The sequence below is a fragment of the Maylandia zebra genome, linkage group LG1 (genome assembly GCF_041146795.1).
Source record: "Maylandia zebra isolate NMK-2024a linkage group LG1, Mzebra_GT3a, whole genome shotgun sequence".
Taxonomy (NCBI): Eukaryota; Metazoa; Chordata; class Actinopteri; order Cichliformes; family Cichlidae; genus Maylandia; species Maylandia zebra.
Window position 1 is genome coordinate 14,572,784 of NC_135167.1, and position 17,050 is coordinate 14,589,833.

Here is a 17,050-nt window from a genome sequence, read left to right on the forward strand (position 1 = left end):
GGGAAGGAGTGCTGCAGGAGTATGGGGTGTCTGGCCCATTGTTAACAGCCATTCAATCCCTGTACAATTAAAATGAAAGTTTAGTCCGCATTGATGCCACTAAGTCAGACCCATTTCTAGTGGGAGTTGGACTCTGCCAGACCTGCTCTTTGTCACCGATTCTCTTCATAATCATCATGGACAGAATTTCTACGTGTAATCATCTGCTGTAAAGCTTCTGACCTCAAAATCTCATCTCTGAAAATTAGCACCTCCAAGTCTGAGGTCCTCAGACAGGAAAGGGTGGAGTGCCCACTCTGGTTCAGGGATGATCTGCTGCCCCAAATAGAATAATTTCTAATCGTCTTTTTCACAAGAGAGGAAAGAGGGGCGAAAGAGATTGACAGACAGATGTGGGGTGTGGCTGGAGCAGTTATTTGGACATGAGAGCTGAACATGAAAGCAAAGGTGTCAGTCTACATTCCTACCTTCAACTGTGGTCACAAGCTTTGGGTAATAACTGAAAGAACAAAATAGTAGAAACAAGCAGAAGAGTGGCCGGCCTCTTCCTTAGAGATAGGGTGATGAGTGCAGTCCTTCGAGAGAGGCTACTTCTCCACATCGAAAGGAGCCAGTTGAGGTGGTTCGGCCATCTAACTATAATGCCTCCTTTACATGTCCTTCCTTGGTTGGCCTAGGAATGCCTCGGTGTCCCCCAGACAAGCTTCAGGAGGTGGCCGAGGAGAGGGAGCTCTTGGTTTCTGTGCTTAGGCTGCTGCCCGCACGACCATGGGGTGGAGAAGCATTCACTTTTTATTTTATAATAGAGATGCACTTTGAGACTTTTAAGTAAAATGGAGAGGTGAGGGGTTTATATGGAATTAATAAACTTTTAATAATGCATTTTTGTCTTTCCCTTGCCCCCTTACTGTCCTCCCGTTTTTTTGACACTTACTGGGAAATAGACAATGACCTGGAGCCTTTTACCACCTATGAGTACAGAGTGAGAGGCTGGAACAGCTTTGGTCGAGGCTCCAGCAATGTTACAACAGTGACGACTACTGAGGACAAACCATGGGGAGTGGCAACACCCCGCTGGAGCCGCCTAGGTGAAAGAGATGATATTATCCAGTTGCAATGGCAAGCACCTGCCCGGAGTAATGGTTTGTATATGTGCATGGATATTACTACTTTAGGTTAGATCCAGTGATTAAAAGTCTTTCTCTGTGTTTGGAGTTCAGCTTGAGTAATTAAATTAATGCAGAGGCAGAAAAATCTAACAGTGGTTACCCAATTATCTTTAAAACTTCACCAGGGGAGATTACCCACTATGCTATACTGCGTGATGGACAAGAGCGTTACCGTGGGGATGAAAACAGCTTTACTGACGTTGGTGGGATCAGGCCTTTCCAGGAATACAGTTACCAGCTGAGGGTCTGTAACCGGGCTGGTTGCACTGATAGTACACAGGTAAGAATTTGTGTGGTTTGATGTCTTGTGATGGTTTAGAGTCGCTACATTTCAACATCACATGTTTCATCATAGCAAAATAAATATAATTTTGAGCCAAAAAAAGGAATGTGCCTTTGATTTAACAGGAAATACTCTCTATTCTGTTGTCTGTTCCAACTCAGTGCGATTTTTCTCTTCTACCAACTTTTCATGTAAAATTTTCTTACTTTCACACAGCAGCACACATACACACACTTTCTAAAACCATACTCTATTGTAGCACCCCATTTCAAAATGACATTATTCCACTGTATGATTATCTAATGGCTACTCTAAAAATGGCCTTAGCTTCACTGAACTAAGTACCACTTTACACTGTAGTTAAGTTCACTTCTTTAATTTTGCTTGAACACTTAAAGGTTTGTAAAAAATGACGAAAGTTAATTTTAGAGAGAGCATTACTTCTTCTTGAGAGAAAGTAGAAATGTAAATGAATGTTGTCAATGTCTGATCACGAACATACATTGCACTTGCAATTGATGGAATAAAATTACCTTAGTGTCAGGCAGGTTTATTCTTGTCCTTGTCACCTGTCTGAATACAAATATGCATTTTTGTATTTTCTCTTAAGAAAATTGTGTATTTACATTTAAACCCTTAACTTCACTTAGGGTTAATTTTTAAAAACTAGCTAAAAGCAATGGCCTGCAGTTGACTACTCTTCTGACTTGATGTTTGACCAGTGAATATCTTTTTACCGTCTCATTAAACCCACGTCAGATGCTGATTTGCAATCATTGTTTACATCATGAAGGTGGTGCAGTCCACAGTTGTTCTGCCAAGCGATATTTTACTAGCCCTGTCTGACCTTTGTTGTTATGAAATTATATTGTATGATGTTTCTACACTGCTTGAACTCTGTTCTGTTCTGCTGCAGGAACAAGCTGTTATTTAGCCATGTTTCCGCTCTCCCCCTGAATGCAAGGCTCTGGATTTGCTGAGCCTACCTGATGGTTCTGATAGTACCCATAATACCTTCACACAACTCCCCCTCCCTGCTATCTCGCTGGCTGTGAGCTGATATCACCACAACAATTAATTTCTCTGGCTTAGTGACGATGAAAGCTCATATTAAAAAATGTCTTTCTGGGTTTTTTAAAGTTAATTTAGCATCTCATTATTGTGACAAGCACATCCTTACATAAAGAGAAATCCTATGGCTGTGCTGCTGCAGGCGTGGATTGAGCGGAGCGGCTAAGATCAAGGAAAAATTGGCTAAATTGTTTGTGAGGGATTGATGGCATATCAATCCCTATTTGTGATATACTGATTTATTTAAGTACATCATAAATTAATTTCTTTGAAAAATAAGACTGGAAAAGGACAAGAGGAATGGTAAATGGTAACAGAGAGATACATGGGATACATAACGTATGGTTATATATGGCAATTATGTTACTGTTGCAAGCATTTCCTGCTGTCTGTAAACAGACTAAAACACATTGTAGTTTGTTAATACTAATGCAACACCATTCACCTCCTACTAAGGACTGATGTTTTTTAATTCACTGGTTCATTTGTTGGCTCTTGTATCCTTACAGAACTTAACAAATAATAGTTGGCATATTGATGATTAGTCTGCTAACTGTAAATAGCCAGTAAAGATTTATGGTAATTAAAATTTTTAAAGCCAGAGCAGTTCCTGTCAAACCCTATCAAACAGTGGCTACACAACACAAGACTGCAGACTTTGACTGTGAACCATTAGATTTGTCATTTTTGTCCTACTGACAAAAATAAACATATTACATAAATATACAATTTCAGTTTCTGCCTGGTGTCTCGTTTGCACTTTTGCAAGCATGCTTTCTTTGTCTTTCTGTTTGTCAGCACGATTAAACTTGGTGGCAAGGTTGAGCTGAGACAGAAGAAGTCCAGATCTTAAAGAGAAAGACTTTTTAATTGTAGGTTTAGTTCTGGGCCATGAAATAGGACATTGGCCTTGGAGGATGATGATAATGCTAAACTGCCACCATGCATCTTACAGTGATGTGATTTAGTTTTTTCTTCTTTTCTATATTTATCTTACTTACATGGGTGGAGAAGGTTAGGATAGCTAGGATAAATAAAATAATCATTTAAAAAAGTGCATTTTGTATTTACTAGGGTTATCTTTTTCTAATAAAATTTTTTAAAAAATAAAATAAAATTAGGAATGCTGAAACACTATTTATAGTACTTTTCCTGTCTGTGAGTTATGTAGGCTTAAATCACAAATAATAAATTATTGTTTTAAAACAAAATTTTTATACCAGTAAAATCTAAATGTCTGCATGATATTGGATTGTTCTCCTGTAAAAGTATAAAAAAGTAAACCACAAAAATTAAACAAAATAAGTAACTTTAGCGTCACACTGAAGATGTGAGATGTTTTACATGTAGTTAAATGTAGAAAACCTTTACAGATTAATCACTTTTGCTTTCATGCTTCCTTTCCGTAACCACTAAGATAATTAATTCTCACAGTTTACACCTAAGAGCTCAAATTCTTACTGGGGACTGTAGTGCAAATCTGTAGACAGTATCAGTGATGTATAAAATGTACCTTATGTTAGCACTGCTTTAGCTTCGGAGCCAGTTTAAATCTTAACAAGCAAAAGGTCGCTGGTTTGGTTTCAGTTGAAAACACTTGAAACTCTGCCAGTTCAAAAACCTTCATAGCGACCTGCTGTAGCGACCCCTAACAAGAAGTTTTATAAATTCCTTTTATAAAACTTTTTAAACTCATTGGATCATCCTGCATGAAAGCTACTAAGAACCCTTTATACATACAAGTACCATCAGACTACAAGCCCAGTCTTCCATGCTCTCTTTGTCTAACTCTCTTCCTCACACACACACATACATATGTTCACACAAACAAGCGCGCACACACTCGCAGCAGAGGGTAGGAAGGGAGTGAGTTGGATTAGTTTGTACACCAGTGAAAATTGGCCAAACAGTCCCAATTATGGGATAACTTGAGCTAACCTAATATACCACTGCAATTACCTGGCATCAGCCTCCTCACATACACACAAACACACACAGGCACAGACAAAGAAACACAGGCACTCAGGAACGCACACCTGCTGTGACAACAGAAGGTCCTGATCTAATATGGTTGGTCACTTAGAAAGGGAGGAAGAGCGATTGGTCCCTCTCTGTCTTCAAATCCTTTTGTCCTGTTCTTGCTGCTATTTGTCTCCTGTCATTTCCTTGATCTTAACATTGTAGTCCTCAGTTTCTCCCAGCTGTTGTCTCTGCTTTCTTATCCTTACTCTTTCTCACCATCTCATTTTCCTGAGGCTCACAAGTTTCTACTTTTTAATATGAAAAAAGATGGGATGAATGACAAATATTCTTTTCATTTAGCCAAGTAGGTTTATTGCATAATCTGTAATCTCTGCTTCTTTGTATACCCTACACTGTTGATCAGTCATGTTGGGACATATTTTGACTGTATGTGAAGAATTAAACCATTAGTTATTAGCTGATAATTTAGCTTCTTGTTGGCTTTTTGATGTAATTTTATGTATTTGAATTTGTAAAGAGTGACACAAAAACTAACTTCTGAAACCAGATATCATTTATCCACTATCTGGATATTCGTTTCAAATGGGAACGCCCCCTAATGCTAAGTCAAAAGACAAGCCAGTTGTTTGATCTATCACTCCTTTCAGTGAACTATAAAAAATACAAATCAGTGATTATAAGCCAGATGTAATTAATAAGAAAAACTAGCATCACGGGTCACTTAGCTGCTTCCTGAAGGGATCCCACATTATCCATCTGTCTCATCAAGTCTGAGTGCTAATTTTTGTTTGCCAGTAAAGATATGTGACATTCACGGATTAAGTTTTCATTTTTTTTACATTCAAGGAAAATATTGGCAAACACTTGACTGAAGCACACTCTGACTGATACTACACCTCCCCTGCATCCTCCTTCTTCTCTGCTTACTTTGCTGTTTTGTTCTGCCTCTGTCTGTTTACATGTGTACACCTGCATGCACCTGTGTGTGTTTATCTGTGTGCACGCACTTGTGTGTCTCTTTAGTTGTAGTTGCTGTGCTCTAATTGCATAGCACTGTGTGGGACAGGTGGTGGAAGTGCTAGTGACAGTCTATTAAGGCAGGATATCCCTGTTGCCATTAGCAGCAGATTGCCCTGTGATTCTGTGGTCTCCGCATTCACTCAGCGTTCACATGAGCTCACAGATACTACACTACGAATGTACAATGCAATGGTCACTCTTATTACTGTACTAAGAAGCAGTAATTTTTTAACTTGGCCTATTAACAGATTGTTTAGTGATTTGTTTTAGTATGGTAGCAGTGATCAGTAGTAAGACATTTTGCACATCCTTTATAATTATTGCATTTCCTACACATTGCATTGCTTGAACAGCTTCCAGTCGGATCCTCTGTCCTACTGGAACGCTAAAGGAAATGATTGGGGGAGTAAAGGCTCAGGATGGAAGCAATACTCTGGTGCTGCTGTAGTTCACTTAGTCAAGCAGGCAGCCCATATGCTGAAAGGCTGCAGGAGTCTGGGTTTGATTCTGCCCTGGGTCTGCCCCTCGTTTCCTCCCTACTTTTGTGTTTGCTCTCTGCTGTCTGTCCTCTCGAATAAAATCCAAGATCCAAAAAGAATTTGAGTTATATTCTAAAGGGAGATTTCTCTGGAAACAAGTTCATGTTCAAGTACAGTGGGGCAAAAAAGTATTTAGTCAGCCACCGATTGTGCAAGTTCCCCCACCTAAAATGATGACAGAGGTCAGTAATTTGCACCAGTGGTACACTTCAACTGTGAGAGACAGAATGCGGAAAAAAAATCCATGAATCCACATGGTAGGATTTGTAAAGAATTTATTCGTAAATCAGGGTGGAAAATAAGTATTTGGTCAATAACAAAAATACAACTCAATACTTTGTAACATAACCTTTGTTGGCAATAACAGAGGTCAAACGTTTACTATAGGTCTTTACCAGGTTTGCACACACAGTAGCTGGTATTTTGGCCCATTCCTCCATGCAGATCTTCTCGAGAGCAGTGATGTTTTGGGGCTGTCGCCGAGCAACACGGACTTTCAACTCCCGCCACAGATTTTCTATGGGGTTGAGGTCTGGAGACTGGCTAGGCCACTCCAGGACTTTCAAATGCTTCTTATGGAGCCACTCCTTTGTTGCCCGGGCGGTGTGTTTTGGATCATTGTCATGTTGGAAGACCCAGCCTCGTTTCATCTTCAAAGTTCTCACTGATGGAAGGAGGTTTTGGCTCAAAATCTCACGATACATGGCCCCATTCATTCTGTCCTTAACACGGATCAGTCGTCCTGTCCCCTTGGCAGAAAAACAGCCCCATAGCATGATGTTTCCACCCCCATGCTTCACAGTAGGTATGGTGTTCTTGGGATGCAACTCAGTATTCTTCTTCCTCCAAACACGACGAGTTGAGTTTATACCAAAAAGTTCTACTTTGGTTTCATCTGACCACATGACATTCTCCCAATCCTCTGCTGTATCATCCATGTGCTCTCTGGCAAACTTCAGACGGGCCTGGACATGCACTGGCTTCAGCAGCGGAACACGTCTGGCACTGCGGGATTTGATTCCCTGCCGTTGTAGTGTGTTACTGATGGTGACCTTTGTTACTTTGGTCCCAGCTCTCTGCAGGTCATTCACCAGGTCCCCCCGTGTGGTTCTGGGATCTTTGCTCACCGTTCTCATGATCATTTTGACCCCACGGGATGAGATCTTGCGTGGAGCCCCAGGTCGAGGGAGATTATCAGTGGTCTTGTATGTCTTCCATTTTCTGATGATTGCTCCCACAGTTGATTTTTTCACACCAAGCTGCTTGCCTATTGTAGATTCACTCTTCCCAGTCTGGTGCAGGTCTACAATACTTTTCCTGGTGTCCTTCGAAAGCTCTTTGGTCTTGGCCATGGCGGAGTTTGGAGTCTGACTGTTTGAGGCTGTGGACAGGTGTCTTTTATACAGATGATGAGTTCAAACAGGTGCCATTCATACAGGTAACGAGTGGGGGACAGAAAAGCTTCTTACAGAAGACGTTACAGGTCTGTGAGAGCCAGAGATTTTCCTTGTTTGAGGTGACCAAATACTTATTTTCCACCCTGATTTACGAATAAATTCTTTACAAATCCTACCATGTGGATTCATGGATTTTTTTCTCACATTCTGTCTCTCACAGTTGAAGTGTACCTCTGGTGCAAATTACTGACCTCTGTCATCATTTTAAGTGGGGGAACTTGCACAATCGGTGGCTGACTAAATACTTTTTTGCCCCACTGTAGTAACATTTTATTTTTTAAGTCTTTCTGTCAAAATTATTCAGTTTCACTATATAAATTATATTCTTTTATTGTACATGAGTTCATACCAGTAACAGTTCGCAGGAATCACTGCTCTTCCTACAGTATTGTTCAGATTTGAATGAAACCTAGTTGGGTCTTCAGTCAAACTGTGCTCAAGGTCAAGTTCACATTTGTCACTGGGGTCAGTAACCTGTAAATTGTGATGGATCTTGAACTGGATGACCTACTATGTCATTGATATTCTGGTTATTTTCTATAATGCAAGTTATGAATAATTTCTTTTTTGCAGTTTCATTTACAACACAGTAATTTGTGTCTGTCTATAAACATGCTAGTTTTCTTCATTTTTTCTTTATTTTTTTATTAAGTTGCTTGCTTAATGCATTTGTATATTAAAGATCTTCCTCTGTTATTAAAAGACTAGGAATCTTAGAAACAGGACCCTTTTTTGGTTGAAGTTGAAGTAAAATATTTCAAAATTGTTTTATATTTCAGCAACTTTTTCAGTTTTTCTTTCTTTGTGTTTTCTCTGGCTGTTTTTGTTTGTATGTTTCTGAACCTGTGTTTATGTGACGTGCATGTGTGTGTTTTTAGGTGGTGGCAGTAACAGTCCAGGGCGTCCCAGAGGACGTGCAACCTCCCGTGGTAACAGCTGTAAGCCCCTCCTCCCTCCACGTGAACTGGTCTGAACCTACTTTTCAAAATGGAAAAATACAGCGGTACCACCTGAACCAGACTGGTGTTGGAACTATATTCACGCACATCGATGGACCCAGAAATTTCACAGTGACTGGTAGGACATGGCGTATCCTTCTCCTCACTTTTCCTTACTTGTTCATACTCTCTTCCTGTTTTTTTTTTCTTGTTACAGTCTTAATTGTACTTTCCTTTTTCTTCAGCTTTGTCCTCCATTGTCACGCTTCTTGTCCCTTCTTCTCTGTCGTGTGTTATTTTGCGTACCGGTTTGTAGAAGCTGTGTAATGACTGAATTTACACCTGATTGCTGCCACATGCTCTCTGTCCTAATGGCCTACACAAACAGAAACATACTGGCATGTATGCACATAAAAGAAAGAAAAATACACGATACATAGAAGCACAATCAAACACAACATGGTTAGAAAGATCACAACACAAGCTGAGGGTCACGTAATTTCACAGTTGAGAGAACAAGTGAATCCACAAACAATCAGATAAATCTACCAAAAGATTGACTCAATGGAAAAAGTCTCAAAAGGGAAAAACAGACATGTTGACTTACCTTCATACTACAGATTTGCACATGAATATGATGGTGTCAGGGCTGGGCGATGTGTGAGTCTTGTTTTATCTACTCCAAGGGGGAGCAGTGTTGTTGGCCTCCTGCCATGAGTTACAACACACATATACACACACACGCAAAATCAAACATCTGTATAAAACACTGTAAAGAAAACATTTACTGTCTCTTATAAAACAGATTATATTAGTGACAAAGGAAAATACAAATCGAATATCATCACTGTGGGTGTAGTAAAGTGTATTTTGGGACTGAAATAGCACTATCTGAAAAATGTTGAGTCTTTCAAAGCTGATTGCATTACCCCCTTTTAAATTTTTATGTATAGCAGTCAAGTGATGACATCTTTTGAAGCTGAATTTCTGTGGCATTTTCTCTTCACAGTTCTCTACTGTGCTCTGTGTTGGATTCAGACCAGGCATCAGCTTTGCCAGTAGCCAATAGACTATTCCCATGGTGCCTGTGGTTGGCTTGTATGGTCAGGAGTTGTGTGCATGTGTGTTTGTATGTGTAGGCACGAAGCAAAGCAAACAATGCCAAATAGAGATGGTAATGTGCTGTAATACTGTACCAGCCCCGTGTGCCAGTGTAAGCAACCAGCGTGTGTGTGTGTGAAATTCCCCTGTCCCCCAGTGAGACACTGGAAAACTTTCAGCCAAAATCACTACTGGGGCAGTCTTTTTCTCTCCTCCTTTATTCCTCTCTCTTTTTATCTCTGAACTTTGCAGCTCTCCTTTTGGAGCACATCCATTTTTTAGGAAGTCAGTGCAATTTACTGGAGTGTTTTTTTGTTTTGTTTTTTACAGCAGTTAGAAGATAAGATTAAAGCTCTAAGAACTTTATTATTTGCAAAATAATCCTTATACACGACCACGAGTTGCTCAATAAATAGAAAATAGAGAATTACATGTAACTCAGTGGCTAGTACTTAGTGTGACCCTCATTTTCCCATCAAAAAACTGCCAGACTTCTTGAATAGATTTTACAAGAACCATTCCTCAGAGATTTTGGTGATTTAAGCTTTGTGACATGGCGCATGCTGAACAGCGTATACTGTGGTCCAAAAGGATGGATGTGGATGGAAATAGTTAACAGCAGTTCTCAGGTATGCTATGTCGCTTAAACTGTGCTCAGTTGGTATTAAGGGGCCCAAAATATCCTCCACAGTATTACACCATCAGCAGCAGCCTGAACACTTGATACAAGGCAGGCTTGATTTATGCTTTCATGTTTTCACCAGACCCCCACCAGACAACATCATCCTCTGTTGTCCAATTTTGAGTCCGTGTGAATTATAGTTTCCTGTCCTTAGCTGACAAGAGTGCCACCCGATGTGATCTTCTGCTGCTGTAGCCCACCTGCTTCAAGATTCAGCATGTTGTGTGTTCAAAGATGCTCTTCTGCATACTTTGGCTGTGATGAGTGGTTGAGTTAGTGTTACCTTCCTGTTTGCTCTGTCTGACTATTCTCCTCCGACCTCTGGCATCAACACGACATTTTCACCCAGAGGACTGCCGCTGACTGGATATTTTCTCTTTTCGGATCATTCTCTGTAAAACCCTAGAGATGGTTGTGTGGGAAAATCCTAGAAATACTCAGATGAGCTAAAGTTATAACAGTAATTATTGCACATGAAAAAATAAAGTGGCCTGTTATAACGAGAAGGGGATATAACAGGGATAGTGAGATAAATGATATCCAGTGTTACAGATATCACTGACTCTTACAGGAGGAGGAGGAGCTGAACAAAGTGCTGGTCGCTGGTAGAAACAAACTCCTCCTTTCATATTACTCCACAGTGTGGTGTGCAGGGAATGAGATGTATTGTCTGTAATACTGAATAGTTTCCTCAGCATTGTCTCTCTGACATCTCCACCAAAAAATCTGAACAGAATCTAAACATTTTTCAGGCTACAAATAGCTTTAAAATAGTTTTCATGTATTTGTTCATATTTCAGGTTAACTTGTATATTTCATTTGGTATTATTATTATTATTATTATCTTTTTTATTATTATTATTCTTGTGTAAAGCTTTGAGTTTTGTTTTATTTTGTCCTTATTATCCTGTATGGACTAATCTTCAGCCAGTCATAAACAGACAGGCTTAAAATGTTTTACTTTGTAACTAAGCAAAAACTAATATAGAAAAAGCGAAACGGTGAGTTCAAGGAAGACTGAGGCAAAGATGTTCAACAGAAAAAAAAATTAACAGAAGACTGAAGAGAGAAAGGATCCGAGGAGTGACATGTTTTAAAAGGGAGTGAAGGAGAAACAGAGGAAGGAGTGAAACAGATAAAAAGATGGATGGGCGAATCTAAGTGTTTTCAGTGAAATATGAACAGAAATAATTGCTGTGCTATTCCCTCATCCTTAATGTTTAATACGCTATTATTCATCTTCTCTGCATCTCACCACTGTCAGACAGACACTTCAGGATCTTTGTCACACACACGCTCACTGAAACCACAGAAACTGCTTTTTTTTAGCTACAACACTTACGATTTTAAATCTTTTTTTATGCAGGATTGTAACTGGATCTGATGAATTCCTCAGACCAAAAATGGCCTCTCTTATTATTTTGGTATGAGAGGTGTACATTTATCAATGAAAGCTCAAATGAAAACTTCCATGTGAGCTTTTTTTTAAAAACAGTCAAGTTCAAATTCATTCCAGCTGCTTGTACCTGTTGCTTTTGAATTAAGATACAAAAATTCTGAGATGTATTTGTTGCCCAAAGCGTCACCCTTTTGGCTTAAAATACACATATATATATATACATACATATATATCAGACATTTTAGGAATTTTTTGTTTGCTTGCAGAAAAATCTTCACCGTGATAAAGTGGAGCACTGAATAACAGCACCGTGAGTCTAATAAACCACTATGATGACAGAAATTAAAATTATAGAAAAAAAGCGACTTCCCCCATTTCTTGTTTATCCTTTTTTGCCACAGGAAAAGCAACAAACAGACTTGCATTAATGGCATCCAGAGCTGTTTTAAAAAGTGACACTTTATAGAGAGAATTAAGTACAACTGTACAAAGACACCCCATGTGAATCAATATTAAGTATTGCTATCATTAGCTCACAATGAATTATTGCCTGCAATTATATAGATTATGGCATTAATCATGTGTTTAATTGGTCTTTTGTAGGCTCGTTATTAATTCAGAACTGCAGGGAATAGAGTATGTTCTTTTATTTATTAATGCATTTTCCTCACAGTCCACTCTGTGACTGGTACGCGCTATAGGTACAAGTACGTAGACACCGAAGTACCTTTGTTTAAATGCCGAATATGTCTCAGAAGTCTCATTGTTATAGTATGCAGAAAGTGTTCGATCAAGCCATTTAGCAGCAACACACTATAACCTTCTCAAGAAGTTAAGAATAATTATATGAGGGAAATTGTGGAAAGATTCTTTTAGATACTGTTGATTTATTCAGATGCTGAGTGGCTCGATGCTGCTTCTCTGTTTTTCTTTTGTTGGTGTTTACTTAATAAAAGAAAAGCACAGTTAAGTAAAGTCAGAGTACTGACTCGGATCAAGAGACAAACCAATAATCAAAAGATAATCAAGCAAAATGAATGTATGTTTCAACATTCACTCTAAGCTATGTTAATTAATGCCAATAAAACTCCATGATGGAGTGTGTGTGTGTGTGTGTGTGTGTGTGTGTGTGTGTGTGTGTGTGTGTGTGTGTGTGTGTGTGTGTGTGTGTGTGTGTGTGTGTGTGTGACAGAGAGAGTGAGAACCTGATCTCACTGTTCCATCCCAGACGGTCTCTGCATTAGGGAGCCACAGACAGGAAGTCAAATTCTTAATTATTTAGGAGAGGTGTTATCAAAGCTCTCTTCTCTCCCTCCTCTCTTTTGCGCTCTCTTTTCTTTCATTCTCTGCATCAACTCTTTTTTCTTTCCCATGATAATTTGTTTTTCTTTCCAGTCTCAAGTTTTGTTGTACCACCACGCTCTCTCTCTTTTTCTCTCTTTAAATTCCTTCTCAGCCGTCCTTGCATTTCTTTCTTCTGCGATTTTCCTGTTTGGTTTTTCCACTTTCTCTGCATCTACTCTTTCACTTTTCAATCCCCACCACCCCCGCTCTCTCAGTCTCTCTCTTTCACTCTGTATCAGGTGACAGGCATGGTATTGCGGCCTGCGCCCATCATCCTATCATATTCTCTAATGCAAACAGAGAATGGCAACCTGTCAATAAAATGCCGTTTTCAATCAGTTATTTTTACTGCAACACACACACCCAACAGCAGTCTCACATTTGTGTCACTTGTTTGCTCTCTTTCACACGTCCAGTCTCTCTCCTTGACATTTTGCTCGAACACCAACTCTCTATCTTACTTCCAGCGTCTCTTAGTCTGCGTTTCCCTCAAACACAAACACCCAGTGTGTCCAACTCTTACGACGACAGGAACAACTCTTTGTGAGTGAGCCGCTGGCTTCTCGCATCCAGACCCCCTCCACCTGTTTTTCACTTCCTAGTGATCACTGCTATAATGATTGAAACTTCCTCTGTCTTTCCATAATCAAGCACTCGAGCGCATGCATGGCTACACACACATGCATACAAGTATGCGCACACACCAGTATGCGCAGACATGGCATCGTTTCTCCAGCAGATCAACACTGCCCTCTTCAGGACCAGAGTTATAGCTAATTTAAAACATAGCAAGAAACATCAAAGGGGTTCTTCTTTAGGTTTAAATGTATGTGCACATGCAAATCTATGAAATGACAAGTGCATCTGCACTTATTTTTGCCTTATATAGAAAATGGAAGAAGGAACAAGAGAGTCAAGTGATGCTAGACTTTGTAATTGTTTACGTTCAAGGGTGGAATTGATTCATTCGTTTTCACAAGCACGTTCTCCGATCACTCCACACTCCTTCATGGCACGATAATAGGCTGTAATTAATAGGCAAAACTTGAGAATTCTGATGAACTTGTGAGACATTTTGTTACCTCTGAAGCCAACACCACGCCAACAGAAAGTTCTCTCCTCATGGTCTGCCGTAAATTGTTACAATTTTTAGCTCATGTAGGCAGACCGCATCTGTTTGTGTGTGAAAAAATGTAGCAAAAGGTTACCGTTTTTTTTCAGCGTTGCGACAAATGACATCATTGGCACCGTAGATATCATTTACTATGGTAGAGTGCACACATGCAGATACACACGCTTAGTTGCACAGTTAAATAGTGTAACAGAACCTTACGCTTCAGCCCTGGTTCTTTCGTATGGCTGGCAGATTTCCTTTATTTAACCCAAACACAGGGCAACATTGCGAGAACATTGGCACACAGACACATTGATTAGAGCTTGGGTTAAGCGTGGCAGGCTGCGAAGCATGTTAAGCAGGGTAAGTAGTAGAAAGAGACGTGAGGAAGACGCGGTGAAGGCTTCCACTGTGTGTGTGTGTGTGTGTGTGTGTGTGTGTGTGTGTGTGTGTGTGTGTGTGTGTGTGTGTGTGTGTGTGTGTGTGTGTGTGTGTGTGTGTGTGTGTGTGTTGGTGCACATTTTCTTTTCTGTATGTAGTCAACACTGGGTGAGTATTGTATTGTAATGCATACAGCAGCTGGGATACACAGTAAGGTTTCTCTTTCTTTCTCTCACCCTCCAAATATAAACAGTTGGAGACAGATTTTGATTATCAACAAAATCACAACAAAAAGATGTTTATTTAAACATTATTTCTACTAAATTACAGATTTAATCTTTGTGTAGTTTAATTGTAATATCTGCATCATTAGTTTATAGAGTTGTCTTTGAACTTTCGTATTAATCATACACATATCGCTCCTTTTACTACAAGAAATTTTAAATCTTTCCATGGAAAAAGTTATGATTCGGTTATTTCTGACTCTAAATGCATTTGTAATATTGTAATAAATGGGATTACTAAATAAATTGTATAGATGTTTATTACTATAAAAACACTTTTAATGACAAATGATATTAAATCAATTCTTCCTCACCTAAAATAACGTGCAAATAAAGAATTCAGCACACTACATTATGCAGTCATCCTTTTGAAATAAAGTCATTTTAGTTCTTTCATTTTCCTTTGGATTTGATTTGCAAGCTGTTGTATGCTGTCAGCTAAGTGAATGACCATAAAACATCCAGTCAACCCCCAATGTCAACACTTAGGATTTGCATTCATCCTCACACTCGCACCTTACATCAGCAATCAGGCAGGAAATATATCTGAAGGAAAAACAGGTTTCCAAAGAGTAGGAAAAAGAACTTTGTTTAGGTACGTGGAGGATTTTTACATTTGCTTCTACTTTTTAAATCCTATTATAAAAGCTGATTTCCTGTGGTTGCAGCTAAAGGACCACTCAGTCGCGATGTGATTTCTTTTAGACTGCATAGCAGGTGCCTATAAATAAATCATGTCTGGACACAGTAGCCTAAACGCATACAGAGGTATCATAATTATCATAGATCAAAAGCTGATGACATTACAGCGTTGGGCCGGTCCTATCCCGTGTCAGTTCCGCGGCTTCCCATCTTTACGTTGTTTCATTATTGAGTTATGGCATGCATAATTTAACACCGACAGATATGGATCCATCCATTGAGAGAGTGTGGAAAGAACAGAGGGAGAGAGAGGGAGAAAAAACAGTCAGGAAGAAAATGAGTGATATCATCTGAGCAAGCATTCCCTTTTTTCTTTCCCTGTTCCATTCTCCCTGTTTTCCAGTTTACTGTTTCCCTTCTTACCCACTTTATCCCTCTCAGTTTATATTTTTGGATTTCATTTTTTGTTGCAAATGTGCAGTTTATTAAAATGGGAAAATGTTTAAAAATGTGGACATGGGTTTACTAAGGCATTGATTTTAGCACATGCTCACACATATCTGTGTGTTACAGGTTTGCAGCCATACACAGAGTATAGTTTTGTGCTTGTGGCCTGTACGTCTGTGGGATGTGGAGCCAGCTTACCATCCACAGGATGCACCCTGCAAGCCAAGCCTGCTGGTATACGCACACGCGTGTGCACACACACACACACACACACACACACACACACACACACACACACACACACACACAAATCCTCTAGTATTTCAAATGTATTTTTCAAATGTATGTCTAATTTACAACCCAATGGTTGGATATTTTTTGTTGTTTGACACAGAACAATATCACAGCTTGTTATAATTTTAATAAATACTGAAATGAAGTATGTCTGACTTTTAGTATTTTTGTTTTTACAGTGTACCTTGTCTCTTTTTGATTTCTTCTTTACATCTATGCTCTTTTTTCTGCTCTGATTTCTGCATCTAATTAGTTGTCCCCTGTGCTTCCTCACTGTGCAGTATTTCGTAAACCCTTTAGCTTTTGGCTTTTTCATTGTATCAAGTGTGGACACTTTATATCGTTGAAGTTTGTTGTTGTTGTTTATTTGATTTTTTTTTTTTTTTATTTGATTCTTGATTCTTCTTGAAATGCATTGCACATCTCTTCTCTTAGATTTCCTGCTATTTCTTTTCTATTTAAATAGGATTTTTTTCTCTTTTCTGCACTTTTTAAGCTATTGTTTGTTGTACATTTGTCCAGTCTCCTTATTTCTTTTATTTGGAGCTACTATTTCTTGTTTTTTGGGCTCACATTTCCTTGCACTTATGCTTGTGTCTCATTCTTACGTAGTCTTTCATCATCTTAAATATACCAATCTTGGTAGTTGGACTGAATATATGGACAAACTATTTAAGCTGATAAAAAACTAGATTTTGAACCATCAGTGTTGCTCATTTTAAGTCGTGAAATTATAATTTGATCATATATATTGTGCATAGCATTTCAGTGCTTTACTTGTTAAACAAACAGTGCCCTTAGTTAACGAACAATAAGCTTTAATAAACAGCCTGGTTTCTCTACACAAAGTGATGCTATTTACTTTTTTGGAACAGAAGTAGGACTGCTGACTAATTATAGAT

General features: G+C 39.1%; 1 protein-coding gene across 7 annotated transcripts in view; it reads left to right on the forward strand.

Moving 5' to 3' along the window:
* The window catches only part of ush2a (Usher syndrome 2A (autosomal recessive, mild)), a 215,815-nt gene that overhangs the window by 163,558 nt on the left and 35,207 nt on the right, over positions 1-17,050 (forward strand). For all 7 annotated transcript variants that reach the window (XM_076881888.1, XM_076881902.1, XM_014413372.3 and 4 more), the window contains 4 exons: positions 945-1,142; positions 1,295-1,449; positions 8,401-8,599; positions 15,981-16,088. In XM_076881888.1, coding sequence (XP_076738003.1) covers positions 945-1,142; positions 1,295-1,449; positions 8,401-8,599; positions 15,981-16,088 — 660 coding nt within the window. The remainder of the gene's footprint in view (positions 1-944; positions 1,143-1,294; positions 1,450-8,400; positions 8,600-15,980; positions 16,089-17,050) is intronic.